The 18,668-nt window shown below is 38.4% G+C and overlaps 1 protein-coding gene across 1 annotated transcript in view; it reads right to left on the bottom strand.

Moving 5' to 3' along the window:
• The window catches only part of TTLL7 (tubulin tyrosine ligase like 7), a 175,796-nt gene that overhangs the window by 10,803 nt on the left and 146,325 nt on the right, over nt 1-18,668 (bottom strand). Inside the window, exons 19-20 of the mRNA XM_045292051.1 lie at nt 9,339-9,499; nt 4,142-4,315 (exon numbers count right to left, since the gene is read on the bottom strand). Of these exons, the coding sequence (XP_045147986.1) occupies nt 4,142-4,315; nt 9,339-9,499 (335 nt within the window). The remainder of the gene's footprint in view (nt 1-4,141; nt 4,316-9,338; nt 9,500-18,668) is intronic.

Raw genomic sequence — 18,668 nt, 5'->3', positions numbered from 1 at the left:
TGTATGAATAGGATCAATAATCTTTTCTTTTCCCTTTTGAGAAAAATCCAGTGATCTTAGTACTGTTTCTTTGAAAAATATATTCGTTTCTCATTTGTATAAATCATGTCTTCGTCTATGCTTGGATTTATCTTTTCTGACTAGTTCCATTGGTCCATTTGTCAATTCTTTCACTAATATTACACTGTCTCAAATTACTTTAGCTTTGGTACAAGTTATAGTACACTGTAGTTAATAAATTTGATAAAGATGACCACATCAGATTCAAAAAATGTAGGATGACTACCTCGTGACAAAACTACCCTACCATTGAAAACCATGGCCCAGAAAAACTGACCCATAATCTTAGCCATCACCTAACACCTTTGCATTAATACACAAAACACTAGATTTTTTACTATTGTAAATGTGAAATGTCTGATAACTACGTAGTTGCTAAGTAAGGAATAGGCATAGTAGCCTTCATTTTATCAACATCGTTAAACTGAATGCATCTGTAGAATTGTTGAAACTGTATGAACAGAATCATATCCACGAGTAAAAGGGTTTAGTTCTTCCTTTCAAGCCTAATGCGTTGTAGTTCTTTTGCCTGTCTCTCTTGACTGGCAAGGTCCTCCCGCACTATGTTGAATAGAAGTGGGCAAGTTTGTCTTGCTCCTGATCTCAAAGGTAAAGTCTTCACAGTGCCCAAGAAAGCAGATTGCTGTAAATTTCTCATCGTTACCCCTTACAGATTCAGGGAATTCTCCTTTGTTTTTAGGTTGAATATATATATATAAAAAATTTTATCATGTGATACATCTGTATCTTTTGAAATCATCTTTTATCCTATTAGTGTAGTAAATTATACTGATCATTTTTAATGTTATTGCACCTTTAAATTCTGTAACAAATAGTAGTTGGCTCTGAGATATTTATTATCCTACTTAATAGTGCTGGGTTCATTTTGCTGACATTTTGTTTAGGGTTTTTGCATCTGTGTTCAGGAGTGAGATTGAACTATCGTGTTCTTTTGCCATTATACCCCGCCCTGTTCACGGTTTGGTAAATAGTGATGGTGCCTCATAAAACAAGTTGCATAGTATTTCTTCCTTTCGTTCTCTTTATTGGTTTGAATATAATTGTTAGGATTGTCTAGAAAAGTCATATGGAACTTGAGTGTTCATTGTTTGGGGGCTTTTAATTATTGGTTCAACTTATTTAATTGTTATGACTATTTAAACTTTCCATATCTCCCTTTCACTGTTTTTTATTGGAATTTCTGAATCCAAATCATGAAGTTTGTGAACATGAAATTGCACATAGTACTATTTTCTTATAGACAGTTTAACAGTTGTATGATCTATAATGTTTCCCTTGTTGTTCTTGACGTTAATTATTTGTGCTTTTTCTTTTATGTTCTTGAATAGTCTGACAGTTGTTGACCAGTTTTTTTAGTCTTTCTGAAAAAAAATTTTTTGGCTGTATTGATTCCTCATTCTGTGTTTGTATTATTGCATCAATTTTGGTTCTTTTCTATATTCTTTGGGTTATTTTGTCATTCTCTTCTCAAGATTTAAATTTTTTAAATTTAATTTTTGCTTTTGTTCCTTATTTTATTCATTTAAGCCTAAAAGTATCCTTATCTTATTAGCATACCTGTAATTTATTGGGTTTTACTTAAAATAGTTTTGTTATCATTACCCTCCAATTTTTATTATGACCATTATGATTTCTTCTTTAATTCATGGGCTATTGGTTTTCTATGACTGCCAGGTTAAGGACTACTCTTCCCGTGTACGGAATGTCATATATTCTTTAAAGCATAAGATACAGCCTCTAGATCTTTGGCCAAGGTAAAACATGCTCCATAGAACTCACTGAAATAAGCTCTACATTTTTCTCCTTTAAGTGTACAGGTAAATTACATACATAACCAAAGACATATCCCTGGTGATGTTAGGCATTGGATTGCTCACCACAAGGCCAGCCGTTCTAAACCACCAGCAGTTTTGTGGGAGAAAAACGAGGGTTTCTACTCCCATATAGAGTTACAGTCTCGGAACCCATAGGGATAGTTCTAATCTATCTTATGGGATTATAATGAGTCGGTATTGACTCAATGGTAGTGAATTTGGGTTTTCATTTTAAATTTTATAAATTAAAATGTTAGATATATTAATGAATATTAAATTAAGAAATGTCTGTAGATAAAGCAACATTTTATAAGTTCTTCTACTTATTTATTATTGGAAGAAGGTATGGCATATTGTCCAGATTGAATGTTGGCCATTTTAAATGAAAGCAACCTAACCACCAGCTGCTCCACGGGAGAAAGCAAAGCTTTTTCCTTTGTCGAGGTTACAGTCTTCTCAGAAACCCACAGGGAGTTCTGCTCTGCCAATAGGATCGCTGTGAGTTAGAAACAGCAGTGAGTTTGTTTGTTTGAATACCTGGGCTTCAGTGCAATATGTTTCTTTACCTCTCTCCACCTTGTTTTTCCATGCTTCCCTTGTTTTAACATGCATAATTCCACTAGTGCACTTTCTGGGCTAAAATTTTTCTGACATATACTTTTATGCATTTTGCTACTTAAAAACAGTATTATTTTTTCATGCTTTCTGAAGACCAGCCATTTTAACTGACCATCATTTATAAAATGGGACTTGACAAATATCACTGCTTACACATTTGCTCAAGGCGGACGGGAACAGCAGAATGAAAAGGAAGGCAGCCTGTCCTCAACTATAATTGATTTAAGGAAACATGTCTAAATCTCTTCACGCAGAAGGAACAGTTCACCTTGGCACATTTCTAGATGTGCTTACTTGGCTGAGGAGACTTGGTGGCACAGGGATTAAAGCACTTGGCTGTGAGCCACAAAGGTCAGTTGAGATCCACCAGCTGCTATATGGAAGAAAGGTGTGGAAGTTCGCTTCTACTCTTTCCGCTAGGCTCACTATGATTGAGAATCACCTCAATGATCGTGGCCAAGCAAGGATTTTGGTATTTTGTTCACTTCTCAGGCTGTCACTAGAGAGAGGATTTGTTCAAATAGTTTATGCTTTATTACCAAAAGTCAAAGCTCTAACTTTGAGCTTAAAAAAAATTTCTTTAGTCCCGGAATCCCTTGGGAAATGAGTTCATGTGGAAGCTCAAAGCATGAAAGACAGAAACAGGGAGTGGTTGAAGCTGTAAAGCTACCCACATAAGCCTCATAACAGTAAACTGTTGGTATTGTTCCAAGAATGCTAGTATCCTGGGGTTTTATTCATATATAGATATAGATATTTATAGTTAGCCATCTGGCTTTATACATTAATTTTGTTTGCTTAGTTATTGAACTAACCTCTAAGAAATTGTTTTTCATTTTGTGTGACTACTAAATTTATTTTTAATTTTCCAAAGCATAGATTTTTAGAATTATATTTAGTTATTGTTTTCACAATTACTAGCATTATGGTCAGAAAAAAATGCTGTGCAAGATTTCAATCTGAAATTTGTTTAGAGGTATTTTATTAGCCAACATTTATAAAAGCTCCTACTGTGCTTGGTATATTACTCTGAAGTTATTGGAGTCATTTCAATAGAGGACAATTCGTTAAGTTTGTTAATTGCATGGTTAAAATTTTCTGTATCTTTACTGATACTGTTCTGAAGCATATACATTAAAATGTATATTTCTTCATTTTCCAGTTTATCCTTGTATTTCTGTCCACTTTTGCTTTATAAACATCTGGAGCATTGCTCCCCTGGGAATCTAAGGTGCTCAGCGACGTCTGACAAGCACTGGACTCCTGCTTACGCCCCTCAGTTGTCAAAAGCGCTTGTCGGTACAAACAAGTGCCCACTAACAAGTGTATGATTGACTCTTAGTTGACTGCTTGGTTTCTGAAAGCCAAACTAAATAAGCAAAATGTATTCCCATGTAAATAATTCCTATTTCTATCACCACTCAATTTGTGGTTCTTGTCCTTGTCCCATTCCTTACACTCCAGATGGTACTAATTAAAGACATTTTATAAATAGTAATATGTGCCAATATTCAGTCTTTAAATTTTCCTCCAGCCGTGTGCGCAAAATGAAACTCTCAATTTCAAACTGCATTGTGGCATTACTTTATATGTAAGGCGCAGAGGGGCTAGGAAATAGAAGCAAATACCTGGAGTTACCCCAATCAGGACCCATGCCTGAGAATGATCCTCTTGTTTCAGTTGCGTATTTGTAAACCACTAGCAGGCACTGTTTACAAAGCTCGACCAGTCGCTGGCAACACTGGAGCTGCAAAGGAGACACCACATCTGGACTTTTGCTGAATATGCTCTCCCAAGAGGATCTGTTGGCATAGAAATAGACATGACCTCATATTTGCTGTTAAAAATGACATCCGACTATATCACTTACCTAGCAACAAACCAATAAGTGAAAGTAGAAATGGCCTCATCCATTTGAAACAACTACAAATGGCTGCAAGGTTCATGCTGAAAGCCAATTAGAGAATTAACCTTTATATTAAAAACTACATATAATTTCTATATTATTTGTCTTTAACGCCTTTAATGCTTCCAACTATGGGTAGCTCACAGGATGGATTCTAAACACCTCCTAAAAATGGAGTTATTCTATATTAAAATATTTTCAAAATACTGACGTAATGCCTCAAAAGTTAGTGTAAAAAATATAGGTTTTCTAGAAAGCTCCATTAACCTTTACATCTTGACCCTGCAAAAGAAGTTTAAAAGTTTCTATAACTTAGTATGTGGCTTCACTGTATCAGAGGAATTCAGGTCAACCACTTAATTTTGACCATCCATTTCAAAAACCTTTCCAACGCAATTATGTCCATAATATCAACAAACGCTGCCCGACTAGAAACCAAAAAGGCAAGGTTCTTCCGTCATAATACTCAGCTTATTCGAAACAGTTAGTAGGTAGGACATTCTCACCCTCCTCTGCCGCTGTGTGTGAGTCTGTCTGTCTCTCTCTCTCTCTCTCTCTGTCTACACACACACACTCACGCGCATGCACACCCACACCCACACACACTTTTTTAACAAAACAAAATTTACAATCATGGACCAAATTGAGGAATAGCTCATCACCCTCACCACCCCCACTGGAAAGACAGACAGACAGACAGACAGACAAAACCCAAAACACCAAGCCCACTGGCATGAGGTTGATTCTGATTCTTAGTGACCCTAGAGGACAGAGTAGAGGTGGCCCTTTGGGTCTCTGAGACTTGACATTTTTACAAGAGTAGACCGCTTCCTCTTTCTCCCTTGCAGTGGCTGATGTAGACCCGAACTGCTAACCTTGTGGTTCACAGCTCAATGTGTAGCCACTGTACCAACAGAGTCCCTTATTCCTAGGGTGAAGGATGCTTTCTTTAATCCTCAAGGGGAAAGTTTGGTTTGGTGATGGGCCAAGTCTCATTTTACATAAATCAATTCACTTAACCCTCAGAGGGAAGAATGGTAGATTTGAGAATGAAAAAAAGATTAAACAAAATATTTGTCTGAAGAAATGTTCATCCCAATGGGACATTCAAAGACTCCATTTCAATTTACTATGGATACTGGATATTTTTGGAACTTTTGTAAATGCTTTAGAAACTCAGAAAAAAATTTAAATCTATTATTTATTCTTTAAAGGGAAAGACAGTTCTAAAAAGGAAGCAAGCCATGAGTGAATGACAGCTTTCTTACAGAGAATCATATCACATGAGTAGACTGAAAGAAATATTCAATGTTACAAGATGTTCAAATCTAAGTATCTACTATTTTCATCATTAAATAAGAGTAAGCAGTTTATCAAGAAATAGCATTATACTGCATAAATTCACTTAAAAATAAAATGCAAACATCATTAAATATAAGGGTATATACATATATAAATACATAGATAAGAAGAGTTAGATAAATAGATAGATGATAGATAGATAGATATACAGACAGACACACGTGAGGAGTTAAAATCTGTAGGAAAATTCATGTCTCTTAATTTTGTTTTATATGATATTTTTGAAGCCCTCTCATGCATAAATAGATAAACTGTATATGTGTATATACATGCACACATACACATACACTTAATTTGATCACACACTAAAAATTGGATGATAATAATTATTTTAATACAGCGGTTCTCAACCTGTGGGTCACAACCCCTTTGAGGGTTCAACAACCCTTTCTCAGGGGTCACCTAAGACCATCTGAAAACACATAAATATTTCACAATATACAATTACATATTGTTTTGTGATTAATCTGTATGCTTTGATTTTATTTAATTATGTTCAATTTGTAACAATGAAAACATATTCTGCATGGCAGACATTTACATTACGATTCATAATAGTAGCAAAATTACAGTTGTGAAGGAGCAATGAAAATGATTTTCGGGTTAGGGGGTCACCACAACATGAGGGACTGGATTAAAGGGTCGCGGCGTTAGGAAGGTTGAGAACCACTGCTATAGTAAGTCTTGTTCTAGCAGGCCCTGGATATCTAGGATAAGAAGAAACAGTCATATACATATAAATACAGAGAAAAGTCTCCTTTGGGATTTTGAATAGATCTATAAGAGTCTACCTTCATCCTATTCCAATTGGATTTACTCACACTTATATTTTGATAAATTGGAACTATTTGATTAGATCCCACTATCACATCACTGACATCTTTCTTGGGAACTCTTTATTTAATTTGTGGAGTAGACATTGGAGATGAACAAATAAAGTTGAAGAAAGACACAAATACCTCCTCCATAACACCCTAGGATGATGTAATTTTCCCAATATTATGTAATCCATTTCAACTTATTTTCACATTCCTTCTAAAAAAATTCTGTATAAATCTATGAATGAAGGTCCTATATATATTTTTGTTGTGTATGCTTGCACTACTGGACAAATATTAAAATTCTACTCTACTAACCCCCATTTAAGCAACAAAATTCCAAAACCTCTACTACAGATAATAAGTAAGACCTGCTTCAGTGGTACCTAACAATGGTGTTCGGCCAGTCTGCACAAAAGAAATTTATCCTTCAAACTGAAGGTACTTATAAGACGGTATCCCCATCTTCAACCTGCCACCTAATATAGCTCAGTAGATATGAATTGCTCCTTTAATACTACATACATCATCCTAAGTTTCCATAATGACCATGTAAAATTGGGAGGAAACCAAGGGAAAGGACATAGACACTTCCATCAAGTCTATCCAAACTGCCCTGGTGAGTTTCTGAGAGTGTAATCCTTTGTGCAAGTAGAAAGTCCCATCTTTCTCTGCAGAGTGGCTTGTAGTTTCAAACCCCTCACCTTGTGATTAGCAGCCCAATGCATAGCCACTGTGCCACCACGGCTCCTGAGGGGACACAGAGCTCAGAATATAAGTTCCTTCATCAAAGAGCCCGTAGTTTTATCTTCTTGCTATCTGAATCTAAACTCTAAGAAAATGAAGGGCTTAAAACCATGAATTTTAAATAATCTTAGAAATATGATGAAGGAATAATTTGAAAGGCATTTTTAGTGATAAAATGATAAGCTAGAGAATAATGAATGCCCATGAAAACAAAAGAGAATTATTATTGAAATCCAGAATGCTGGAAAATCTGATGTTACTCAGTAACCCAATATTTCTCACCTCTTTTCCTAACTAAGCATTTAATTTAGCAGTTATCTAATGGGAAAATCCGATGCATTCCTCTCCCACCTCCAGTGCAGACCTAACGGTGAACGGCCCACAGTCAAACAACAGGAAGGAGGAGGGAAGGGGAAGAAACCTGGACAGCAACCTGACTGGTTCATCAAAAACAGAAAGAACGAAAGCTCAGAGTACGAATGGCAACACGCTCAAACGAAGGTTCTATTAGAAACAGCGTGATGTATATTATTTGAAGTACACCATATGTTTTGCATGCATTTTCAAGTAGAGATCATTCAACCCTAGAAGCAGATTGCTGGCTTATTATTGTCTGATGTGCCTTAAAGATTTTTCTTGTTTTAAGATCCCAAAGGAAAAGCATTTACAAAACACAGTTATGTTGTTCTGTTCTGTTCTTTGTGGTTACATATTTAGGGTTCGAAAGACATGGGAACTGCCCAAACTAGGCATTCCTTCCCCATAGCACCTCCTCCCTCCTTTTCATTTTATCTGGCAACCTTTTCTTCTTCCTTCAAGTCTCAGCTGAAATGTTATTTCCCATAGCTACCTTTCCTAAGCCCTCTATCCTGAGTTCAGGTCCCGTAGCACCTTATATTTCTCTGATCCCAGTGAGACATGGTAGATGATATTACTCATATGCCAATAGCTATTCTCCTGAAAAGAACAGCCAGAATGCGGGACTTGATTGCAATTCCATGGACAGCTTGGGAAAGAGTGCTTTGTGTTTGGTCCATTAGCAAAACTTCTGTGCCAATTCTAGATAAATGAACACAAAAATTGTCATTATCACTTGTAGCTTCTGGAGGTGCATGGGAGTGTCTCTTTGTTTTTGTTACTGGGGATCTTTACAGACACAGGCAGGAATCACCATCTTTTCAGTTTCTTGATGACAGGGTAAGCATCAGGTTCATCTTTGTCTCTCCAAATGTGTCTAATACAGTCGTAAGCACTATAATCGTTGAAAGAATTAGTGGAAAACAACGTGGATTATCTATATTGGAAATGTGACAGAAAAAATGAACAAAATCAAATAATGACAGTGAGGAAGAAGGAGGAAAGAACGATGCAGTTGTCATGAGATATCGAAACGTTCTGACTGGGTGATTAAGGGAACCAGAAACGAAACCCTCCTAAATGAAAAGAAGAATGGAATGTTTGCTCTGACCGCACTGTTAGAAGCCGGCTACCTGAAGGCAACAATAAAAGGACCTTAGAGATAACTAAGCCTCACTGCCACTGCACCAGTTGCAACTCATAGTGACCCTACAGGACAGAGTTGACCTACCCTGGTGGGTTTCTGAGACTAGAACTTTTAACAAGAGTAGAAAGCTTCATCTTTCTTCCATGGAGTTGACTGGTGGTTTCAAACTGCTGACCTGACAGCAATCTAATGCATAGCGTAAACCCTATACCACCAGGACTCTGTTTGTAATTGAGATTTTTCTTTAATTAAGACTGCTTTCTCTCCATGGAATTCAAACTAGTTATGTGGTGTTGTGTTCATGTTCCTCATCTCATCTAAGTTAGCTTAATTGCTATAAATTATAGTTAAGTGCTAAAATTACATACAGTAAAATAACCATGTTTTAAAAGATCATTAAAGAAATTCAACCATTTTATTGGGCTATCTCTATAAGTAAAAAGAAAGTTATTGAAAATTACAATAATACAAGACAAATTAGGACTTACCCTGAATCACAAAAACAGTTCCATAGTCCTTGGCCATGATTCCATAATAATCGATTAAAAACTCGATTGAAAATCCGATATAAATTTAATTCATCAACATCCGGTACACTCCAAATGCGTGGAAGTACTGTACGAAGACTTGTTCTTACTATATCCAAAACCTAAAGGAAAATCAAAGCACTTCAAAATCTAAGTATATGTATCCATATCTGAAATGAAAAATATGTGTATATATATATATATTTCCTTCATTAAAAGTCCAATAGCTATTCTCCTGAAGAGAACACAGTCAGACTGTGGACCTTTGTTACAATTTCAGGAGCAGCTTAGGAAAGAGTGTGTTCTGTTTAGTACAGTTATAAAACCCATGTGATAAATCTAGAAAAAGGTACCACAAAGATCTTGATTAATATTTGACACTTCTGGAGGTACATGGAGGTCTATTATACATGCAGAGACATGCATATAAAGAAAGACAGCAAAGGGCTGATAAACCCTGGATTCCGGATAAGGGCTATGTGGGACGAGGAAGAGGAACGCAGTCATTGCTAGCTTTAGTCTCAGGTGTCAGGTTCACATCTGAAGAATACTGACTAAATAAAAGCAGATCATACATGGACCAATCAATGAGTGATATCATGATTAACCCAGTATAGACCTCAGTTCACTCAGATGTATTTTTCATTTCTTGTTATTACTTCATTAAGGGAATTTACCTACAAATATGAGAATAAAAGAGAAAAGGACATTCGAATATAAGGGGTAAGGCTCCTGCTAAGACAGACAGACGCATTGAGCCTACTCACTACAACTAACACGTCACAAAGAGTGCCTGCAAGAGAAAGAAGTCCATAGCCCGGGATCTCTCAGGAAAGAGTGGCCACGTGAGCTGAACACAGACGGGGCAAGTGGCGGGCAGAGTCTACATATGGATATTGAACAGTGGAACAAGTTTTCTGCCAGACGTGGCACATTTAACTGCTCTGCTAGCTGCCCTTGACAAACAGAAGAATAGAAAATTCTCCACTGGCAAATCATGAGCCAATCAGCTGCTCCCACAAAGCAGAGCATTCTCCAGCCCCAAAAGGTGAGAGGGTGGACGCCCTACGGCAGTCCCACACTATCTGGGTAAACAGAGAGGTGAACAGAACACAACTGTGCACCTTAACAGCAGCTGGTCATACCCCCTCACCCCACCCCCTTTACCACCATCCCCCCTACTTAGGGCTGGGAGTGTGAGGGACCAAGTGGGAATGCCAAATAGCACACAAGGCTGAGGAAAGGAAGACTGAATCATCCTGGGTCCCCCTTGGCTCCCAGATGTCTGAAGGAGATTTTGGCCCTCACATTCAGGCATGCCAAGGCTATTCAAATTGATATCACCCACCAAGCACCAGCGATCAGTTTCAGCAACGTTCCTCAGCACCTGGAGTAACCTGAGGCTAAAGCAGTTGTGAGAGCTGGTTGGAACATTTTGTGTTGCTTTAGTCTTCTCCTTCTTCGTCTTCCTTTTTTTTTATTATTAGCTACTTCCTGTATAGCCTGAATAGGAGTGGGCCCATCCCTAACACCCCACACTTCTGATTCCACAGAAGTCAGCCAAGGGACAGGGGTCTTAGGGGACAAAAAAAAGTAGCAGTAGGACTTGAGCTTTAGGTTTTGTTGTTGTTTTCTTCCCTTGTGATTCTCTTCTTTGACATTTTGATATACCATCAGGGGGGTAATGATCCTTAAATGCCCGTTACCCACTGCTGATAGAAAGTGGCCACCCCCAAACTGTGCTCGTACTCCTACTGTGCTTACTCCGGGCAGGCCCTGCATAACTGAGAAAGAAAGCAGCTGCTGATTCTGGCTTGGTTGTTTGTGTGTGTATTCTTTTGTTTGGTTGTTGACTTAATTTCTGTGTGTGTGTGTGTGTGTGTGTTCTTGTTTGTGTCTGCTTCTTCTTCTGTTTTGGTTTTCTTATCCCTTTCTCACTCTACCTGGTGGAGTCAACAAAAACACCACAATGTTTTGGAGACTACAGGCACTCGCATTAGACATGAAGAAGCAAGACAGACTAGCATGAATAAGTGATGAAGATACAGAGTCAAAAGGTTTTCCTGAAGAAGAAAAAGCATTGGAGCTACCAGAATTTCAAAGAGACTTGGGTATTCTCAACCAATGGAGAAAAAGATTAAGAGAGCTACAAAAGAGAGAGAGAGAGAGAAGTCTTTAGAAGAATTCAGGAAAATATAAGAACAATATTGTTAGGTAGGCTAGCATAGGGCTGGGATGTCCACATGCCCAGAGGGCCAAGCTGTGGAAACAAAGGAGTGGCACACTGCACATGCTCAGAGGTTCAGGTTTCCCGCTGGGTGGGCATGGGAGGGCGCTGCACCTGGATTGGCCCACCTAGGCCAGGTGAATTCAATTCAGCCAATGGGGTCGTCCACCATGCCTCCCTGAGAAATCATTGAAAAGGCAGGAGCCCGGAGTCGACTGGCAGAACTTTGGCAGAACTTTGGGAGACTGTGAGATTCTGTGAGCAGTTTCCAAACAAGCTGTACACTCGGGAGGAGCTCCTCGGGTGCCGTGTAAACCTGAAACTTCTTCTAACTCTCATAAAACTCACTTGGATCACTAACCAGGCTTCGGTGTGAATATTTTCTCCTGTGGAGCCAAAGACGGAGGTATATATAGCTCCAGAGAGATCTAACAATATGACGAGAAAAATTAGAAATCATACAATAGCAACAAATAAAAATTCAGGAGATGAACACTAAGGAATTAAAAATAAGAAGGAACAAAGCAATAGAAAACTAAATCAATGAGCTTTAAGAAAATAGCAATCTATCCCCCAAAAAAACTGTAAACAAAGCTGAAGAAAGTCAAAAGATTATGTGGGATATGATAAAGAGCAATAGCATACACCTGATATGACTTCCAGAACAGGGAGGAAACAGAGAGAAAGGGAGAGAACGTCCCTAATATCATGGAAAAGGTGAAAATGACCATTTAAGAAGTGGAAAGAATCCCAAACAGGCTAACCTCCCAAAGAAAATCACCATGACCGACCGTCATCAAGCTGTGCAATACCGAAGACAAAGAAGGACAAGACGAAAGTTACGAACACAGGAAAACCAGCAGGAACAAACTGGATTTCTCAACAGAAATTATGCAGACAAGAAGACAATTAGACGACACAGATCAAATGGTGAAAGAAGAAGAAGAAAGCCAGTAAGCAAATGATCCCTCAAGGATGAGGGAAAACAAGGGCATTTCTAGGTGAGGAGAAAAAACGAGGAATTTGTGAAAACAAGACCAACCTTACAAAAACTTCTAAGGGGAGCTCTTTGCACAAAGAATTGACAATAGCAGACATTATCCTGAGACCAACATACAAGACAACAACCATGAAATAGTGCTTTTGAGTAAAGCTATTCAAAATCAAACAAGCTTACCAACTGAAAATAGGGAGCCAGAGATCCCTAACCCTGCACAATGAAGACAATCACCAAGTACACTGAAGGAATAGTGTAGATGCAAAGCATTCCAACAGAGAGGAGGCGGAGTCATTTTTAAGAGGGAGGGAGGGGGGAGGGGGGAGGGAGGGGAAAATGAGGACCTGATGCCAGGGGCTTAAGTGGAGAGCAAATGTTTTGAGAATGATGAGGGCAATGAATGTAAAAATGTGCTTTACACAATTGATGTATGTATGGATTGTTATAAGAGTTGTATGAGCCCCTAATAAAATGATTTTAAAAGTAGAGTGAACAAATTATTTTAAACTTGGAAAGAAAATAATAAAAGAACAAGACAATGGCCACACAAAAAAAAACCCTCATCAAAATATACAAGACCTAATACACAGTAAAATAATAGCAAAGAAAAAAATAACAAGAAAACTGAAGTGTGTGAGGTTTCTGGGAGGCCAGCACCTTTGGACCTTGGATTATGTATACAATGTTTGAGTTGGTTGTTTGCAGGGAATTACAGTTAGGCCTGTTGTATATAATAAGCCTTCTGCAGCTGTTGCAGTGTGCTCCACAGTGTCTGTTTTGCTAGTAAGGTTACATATGCCAGGACTTGTTTAAGACAAGCACTCAGAGCTCAATAACAATGTAAGCTTTGAGCATGTGCAGGGGCTAAGGTGAAGGGTCTCAGAAAAGGCAAAGGTCCTTCAACTTTTAATGTAGAAGGAAACTTGACTTTGAATTATAGATAGTCTACCTAGGAAGCAAGGGCCTAGAGTTAGCAGGTACATTTAAACTAGTGGTTGGAGACTGGGGCAAGTTATTTCATTTTAAAAGACTACTCCAATTATCTGTGGGGCTGGCAGTGACTTGGTTGTGTTTGAAAAGAGAAAAGGTTTGTGGATAGAATAGCCACTTCCCCTCTCCTTCAGAATGAGCACTCTGGAGAATGATCACATTTTATAGCGAGTTGAGGAAGAAGCTGTGTTGGGTAATCCTGTTTAATTATTGGACTTATTAGGAGGAAGCCTATTGTTTATGTCCAGAAGCCACGGCTTCAATACCAGCTTTAGCAAATAAAGGATAGTACTTTGGCCTCCATATGGCATAACTGTCTTATCAATTGGTTCAGAACATGCCCGCCCTCCAAAATAAAAGGCCTCTCAAACGTCAGTAAAGGAATACGGGTGGTACTGTATAGGAGTGTGTTAACAGTGAGAAACATTTCAAAAATATGGTGATTCAATATGAATTTATAATAAGAACAAAGTATCTCCATGCAGCTAGTGATAAAATATAGCAATCAAGAAGTAAAATTATTATTTATTGTATTCTGTTTGGAAAAATAAAAGAGTAAATAATCTACTGCAGCGAAAACTAATAAATATTAAGATAATTAGAGCTCTGGCACATAAAGTGATACGCCGCAATTACCTGGAGGATCACATTAACAATCCAGTTGTTTTTGTTTGATTTCTGCCCCACTGGTAACAGATAAACAAATTAACATTGACTTAAAACCTCATCTCTTTGCTAGAATGATACAAAAATCTCCTAAGGATCGAAGACAAAGGAGTCTTGACAGTGTTTTGGGGAATGTAGTCAGCAAGTTCAAATCAACCAGCCATTCAAAAGGAGAAAGATGAGGCATTCTACTCTGTTTTCTTTATAGTAGGGTTTTTATAGTCTCAAAATCCCAAGGAGCTGGTCTACTCTGTCCTATTTGGTCACCATGATTAGCAATCCTCCTACCCACAACCACCCCCCAACAGGTGATCAGCGTGGTCTTTTAAAAATGTAACCCTTAAGATATCTTTTCACCACTTCTGGTTCTCATTGTGGTTAAAATAGGATACAGTTTCCCTTGCAAGGTCTACATAGACTTCAGTTCTCTGGTTCCTGCTGATTGCCCTCGTTTTGCTTCAAAGCACTTTCCGCACTTGTTTAAGTGCTTCAGTCACCCTAACCAGGAGCTGTGGAGTCTACACGGCTCATGGCAACCCCATGTGTGTCTCAGCGAACTGTGCCCCATTGTGTGGACAGTAGCGGTGTTTACAAAAGTAGATGGGCATGCTCTTCTTCTCTGAGTGAAGCATGACTGCAACCCTTTTGGGGAGAAGCATTAACCCTTTTATACCACCCAGACACTGCCCGAACCACATTAGCCTCCTTTCCTGTCCTGGGGTGCATCGAAGATTGGCCTACCTCAGAGCTTTTACATTGGTTCATCTCTTTGCTGGAATGCCCATCCACTTTCCGAAACCTCCCACCTTCCTCTTCATTGGTTCCTTCTCTCCCATTAGATTTTGACTCTGTTATTAGGCTTCAAAGACTCAGTCCCTGATGATCATGTTAAAGAAGCCCCTGCAATTCTCTATGACCACTTGAATTAATTTCTATCACAAGATACTTTAAATTTTGTTCCTGTAGCCATTCACAATTTACATTCTTATCTACTTGTATTTTTAATTTTCTTCTTTTATTAAAATATAAGTAATACAAGATGAGGAACCTTGATTGGATTATTCAGTACTCTAGTGTTCAAAGAACTATTAACTGACTACACAAAGCCTCAAATGGAGAGTCACTTATTTTAAGCCCTACACCAGAAAGCAAAACCTAGCTAAGTCTATTTCTTTCAAAGGTCTAACCTTCTAGAAGCCAAAACCTAAGCTAAACAATTAGGAGTGGCCTGTTCAGTTTAATCTAGTTTAAAATTTCCCCTTAATACCAAATAGGAAAGAAAATGTCCACCAGCCAATCTGAAGTGCTGAGTGTCGTTTCCCTGATGCCCTATGTCTGAACCTATCAAACACTTCCACTTTGTACCATTCTTCAAAGCCTTTGGCTGATTCCCAAACCAGATGTCTCTCAGTTCACGAAATGCAAATGAAGATTATGAGTTCATACACAAATTTAATCTCATAAAAATTTTATGTTTAACAGAACCTTGTGCAGAACAGACTTGACACAGATATTGAAACAAGTAATAAAGCTGCTTGCTTGTAATCACTTAAAAAAATGTTTCATAATATTTGTCCTCAAATCCATGAACACAGAATATCCTTCCACTTCTTTATATCCATTTTAGTCTCTGATGACATTGTTTTACAGTTTTCGATGTGTAAATCCTTTACAACTTTGTTGTGGGTTGTCATCTAATCATAGAGACTTTATATATAACAGAACAACACACTATCTGGCCTTGTACCATCCTGACATTTTTTTTAATGATTGACCCCATTGTTGCAGACATTGTGTCAATCCACTGCATTGAGGGTCATCTTCTCTTTTGGCTGACACTACGAAGAATGGTGCGCTTTTCCAGAGAATAGTCTCTTTTGAGAAACATGCCCAAGGCATATGACAGAAAGTTTCACCATCCTCGCTCTCTGGCTGCATTTCTCCCAACCTAGATTTCTTTGTTCTCCAAGCAGTCTGAGGCATCTTCAATAATTATTCTTCACCAAAACCAAAACTCAAATGCACGAATTCTTTTGTGGTCTTCCTTATTCATTGTCCAATTTTCACGTACAATGAGGTAATTGAAAAGATCATGTCTTGGGTCCTGAGCACCTTACTCCTCAAAGTGATATTCTTGCTCTTTATAGAGGTCTTTTGTGGCAGATTTTCCCAATGCATTACTGTTTGTGGATCACTGACTCTGGAACTAAGCAAAATGAGATCCTTGACGACTTCAATAGTGCTCTGCTGGTCAAGATGCTGTCTATTACTCCATTTGTGAGGATTTTACTTGGAGTTGTTATCCAAACTAAACACTGCAGTGCTAAAACTGAGAAGGACTTGAAATATCTGTTGTTAACAATCAGACTGCAGCCTTTACAGCTCTGTTAAAGTTTATTTCCAGATACTTTATCTTTCAGGTGCTTTTGTAAAAGGTTTTCAGTGGCTAATTCCTCTGAAATTGCAAGCCCACTTCTTCTTCATTGTCTGTTCTTAGTCTAGCAGCTCTGCTGAAGCTTATTCAATTTGCGTGACTGTGATGGTATCTGAAATTCCAGGGACATGGCTTCCAGCAGCACAGCAGCACGCAGCCCAGTTTGTCAGGAGGACGAACAACAGAAATGCTTCAACACGTAGCTGAAGTTCTCTAAGCCCTCATTCATCTGTGTCAAGAAATCTGGAAGAGAGCTACTTGGTCAACTGGAAGAGATCAGTATTTGTACCCATTCCTAAGAAATGTGACCAAATAGAATCTTCAAATTATAGAACAATATCCTTAATAAAACACACAAATAAAATTTTGATGAAGATCCCCGCCCAAAATGGTTGCAGCAGTAACATTAACAGGGAGCTGCCAAAAACTCAGGGCAGATGCAGAAAAGAACATGGAACAAAGGATAGCATCGCTGATGTCAGATGGAGCCTGGCTGAAGCCAGAGAATACAAGAATGATGTTTACTTGTGGTTTTGTTGACTATAAAAAGCAGTTGACTCTGTGGACCACAACAAACTTCGTTAGCCTAGAGAAAATTTGAAAATCCAACAGAACAAGGGAACACTGCATGCTTTAAAATTGGGAAAGGTAGTGGGAGCGGGGTTTTCACCTCTCACCATATTAATTAATCTGTCTGCTGAGTAAATCATCAGAGAAGCTGGACTATCTGAAGAAAAACGCAGTAGCAGCATTGGAGGAATGCTTATTAACAACATACTAACAAACCTGACTGCAGATGACACCGCCTTACTTGCTGAAAGTGAGGAGGACTTGAAGCACTAGCTGATAAAGGGTCGTTTGACTCCCAAAGGGGTCACGACCCACAGGTTGAGAACTGCTGCTTTAGAAAATTTGAGTAGGATTGGTGTCAATTCTTTTTTTCCTTTTTTTTATTATCGATTTTAAACGTTTATTTAACGTTCGACTGGGATGTGGAGGAAGAGGTAGGGGACAGGATAGGAATCTTATTGATCATAATTAGGTGACATTGCTTAGAGCCACTCAGTAAACAACACAGTCCTCTGGCCCAAGAGTCCCTTCTCTTTCCATTAGACTTCTAGGTTTTGCATAGGATTTTTCTCTACTTGGTTGTTGTGTAGTTTCTGTTCACTATCTTAATGAGTGATCATGTTGCCAATATGTACATCAAAGGTTGCAGGCAAATGGCTCAGACCTCATAGTGCAATGTTGTCAAATATTTAGTAAATGGCATATTTCATATTGAATTCTAGTTTTCTAGCTTCCCTTAAAAAATGGGAAGATCTGGCCACACTGAATTTCTAATGATGCAAAACAACAATCAATTCAAGCTGTCCATTTTAGTTGAAGTGTCTGCTTCTAAACCATTCGAACATTCTGTGGAAACTTAAGGTTTGGGTTCAAACTCATTCTTTTCTTTTTTAAAAAAAATACTTTTATTGGTGGCTCTTACATTTCCTATCACAATCCATGCATTCAGCCAGTGTGTCAAGCGCATTTGCACATATGCTGCCATCATCACTTTCAAAGCATTGTTGTCCCACTTGAACCCCTGATATCAGCTCATTTCTTCCCCTCCCTCCCCCACCCTCCCTCCCTCACGAACCCTTGATAAGTTATAGATTATTATTTCCATATCTTACATTATCCTCTCTCACTGCTCATCCACTTTTCTGTTATTCATCCCCCTGGGAGGGGTTTATAATTGATCCTTGTGATTGATTCCCCCTTTCTTCCCAACCCCCCCTAATCTTCCTGGTATCTCTACTCTCCTTGTTGGCCCTGAGGAGTTTATCTATCCTGGATTCCCTGTGTTTCAGGTTCTTATATGTAGCAGTGTGCATGCTCTGGTCTAATCCAATTTGTAAGGTAGAACTGAGATCATGATAGTAGGGGGAAGGAAGCACCAAAGAACTAGAGGAAAGTTGTGAGTTTCAT

The sequence above is a fragment of the Echinops telfairi genome, unplaced genomic scaffold (genome assembly GCF_000313985.2).
Source record: "Echinops telfairi isolate 266 unplaced genomic scaffold, ASM31398v2 ScPeMD7_443;HRSCAF=831, whole genome shotgun sequence".
Taxonomy (NCBI): domain Eukaryota; kingdom Metazoa; phylum Chordata; class Mammalia; order Afrosoricida; family Tenrecidae; genus Echinops; species Echinops telfairi.
Note: the sequence above shows the minus strand (reverse complement) of the source record. Positions and strands in the feature narration are given on the sequence as shown.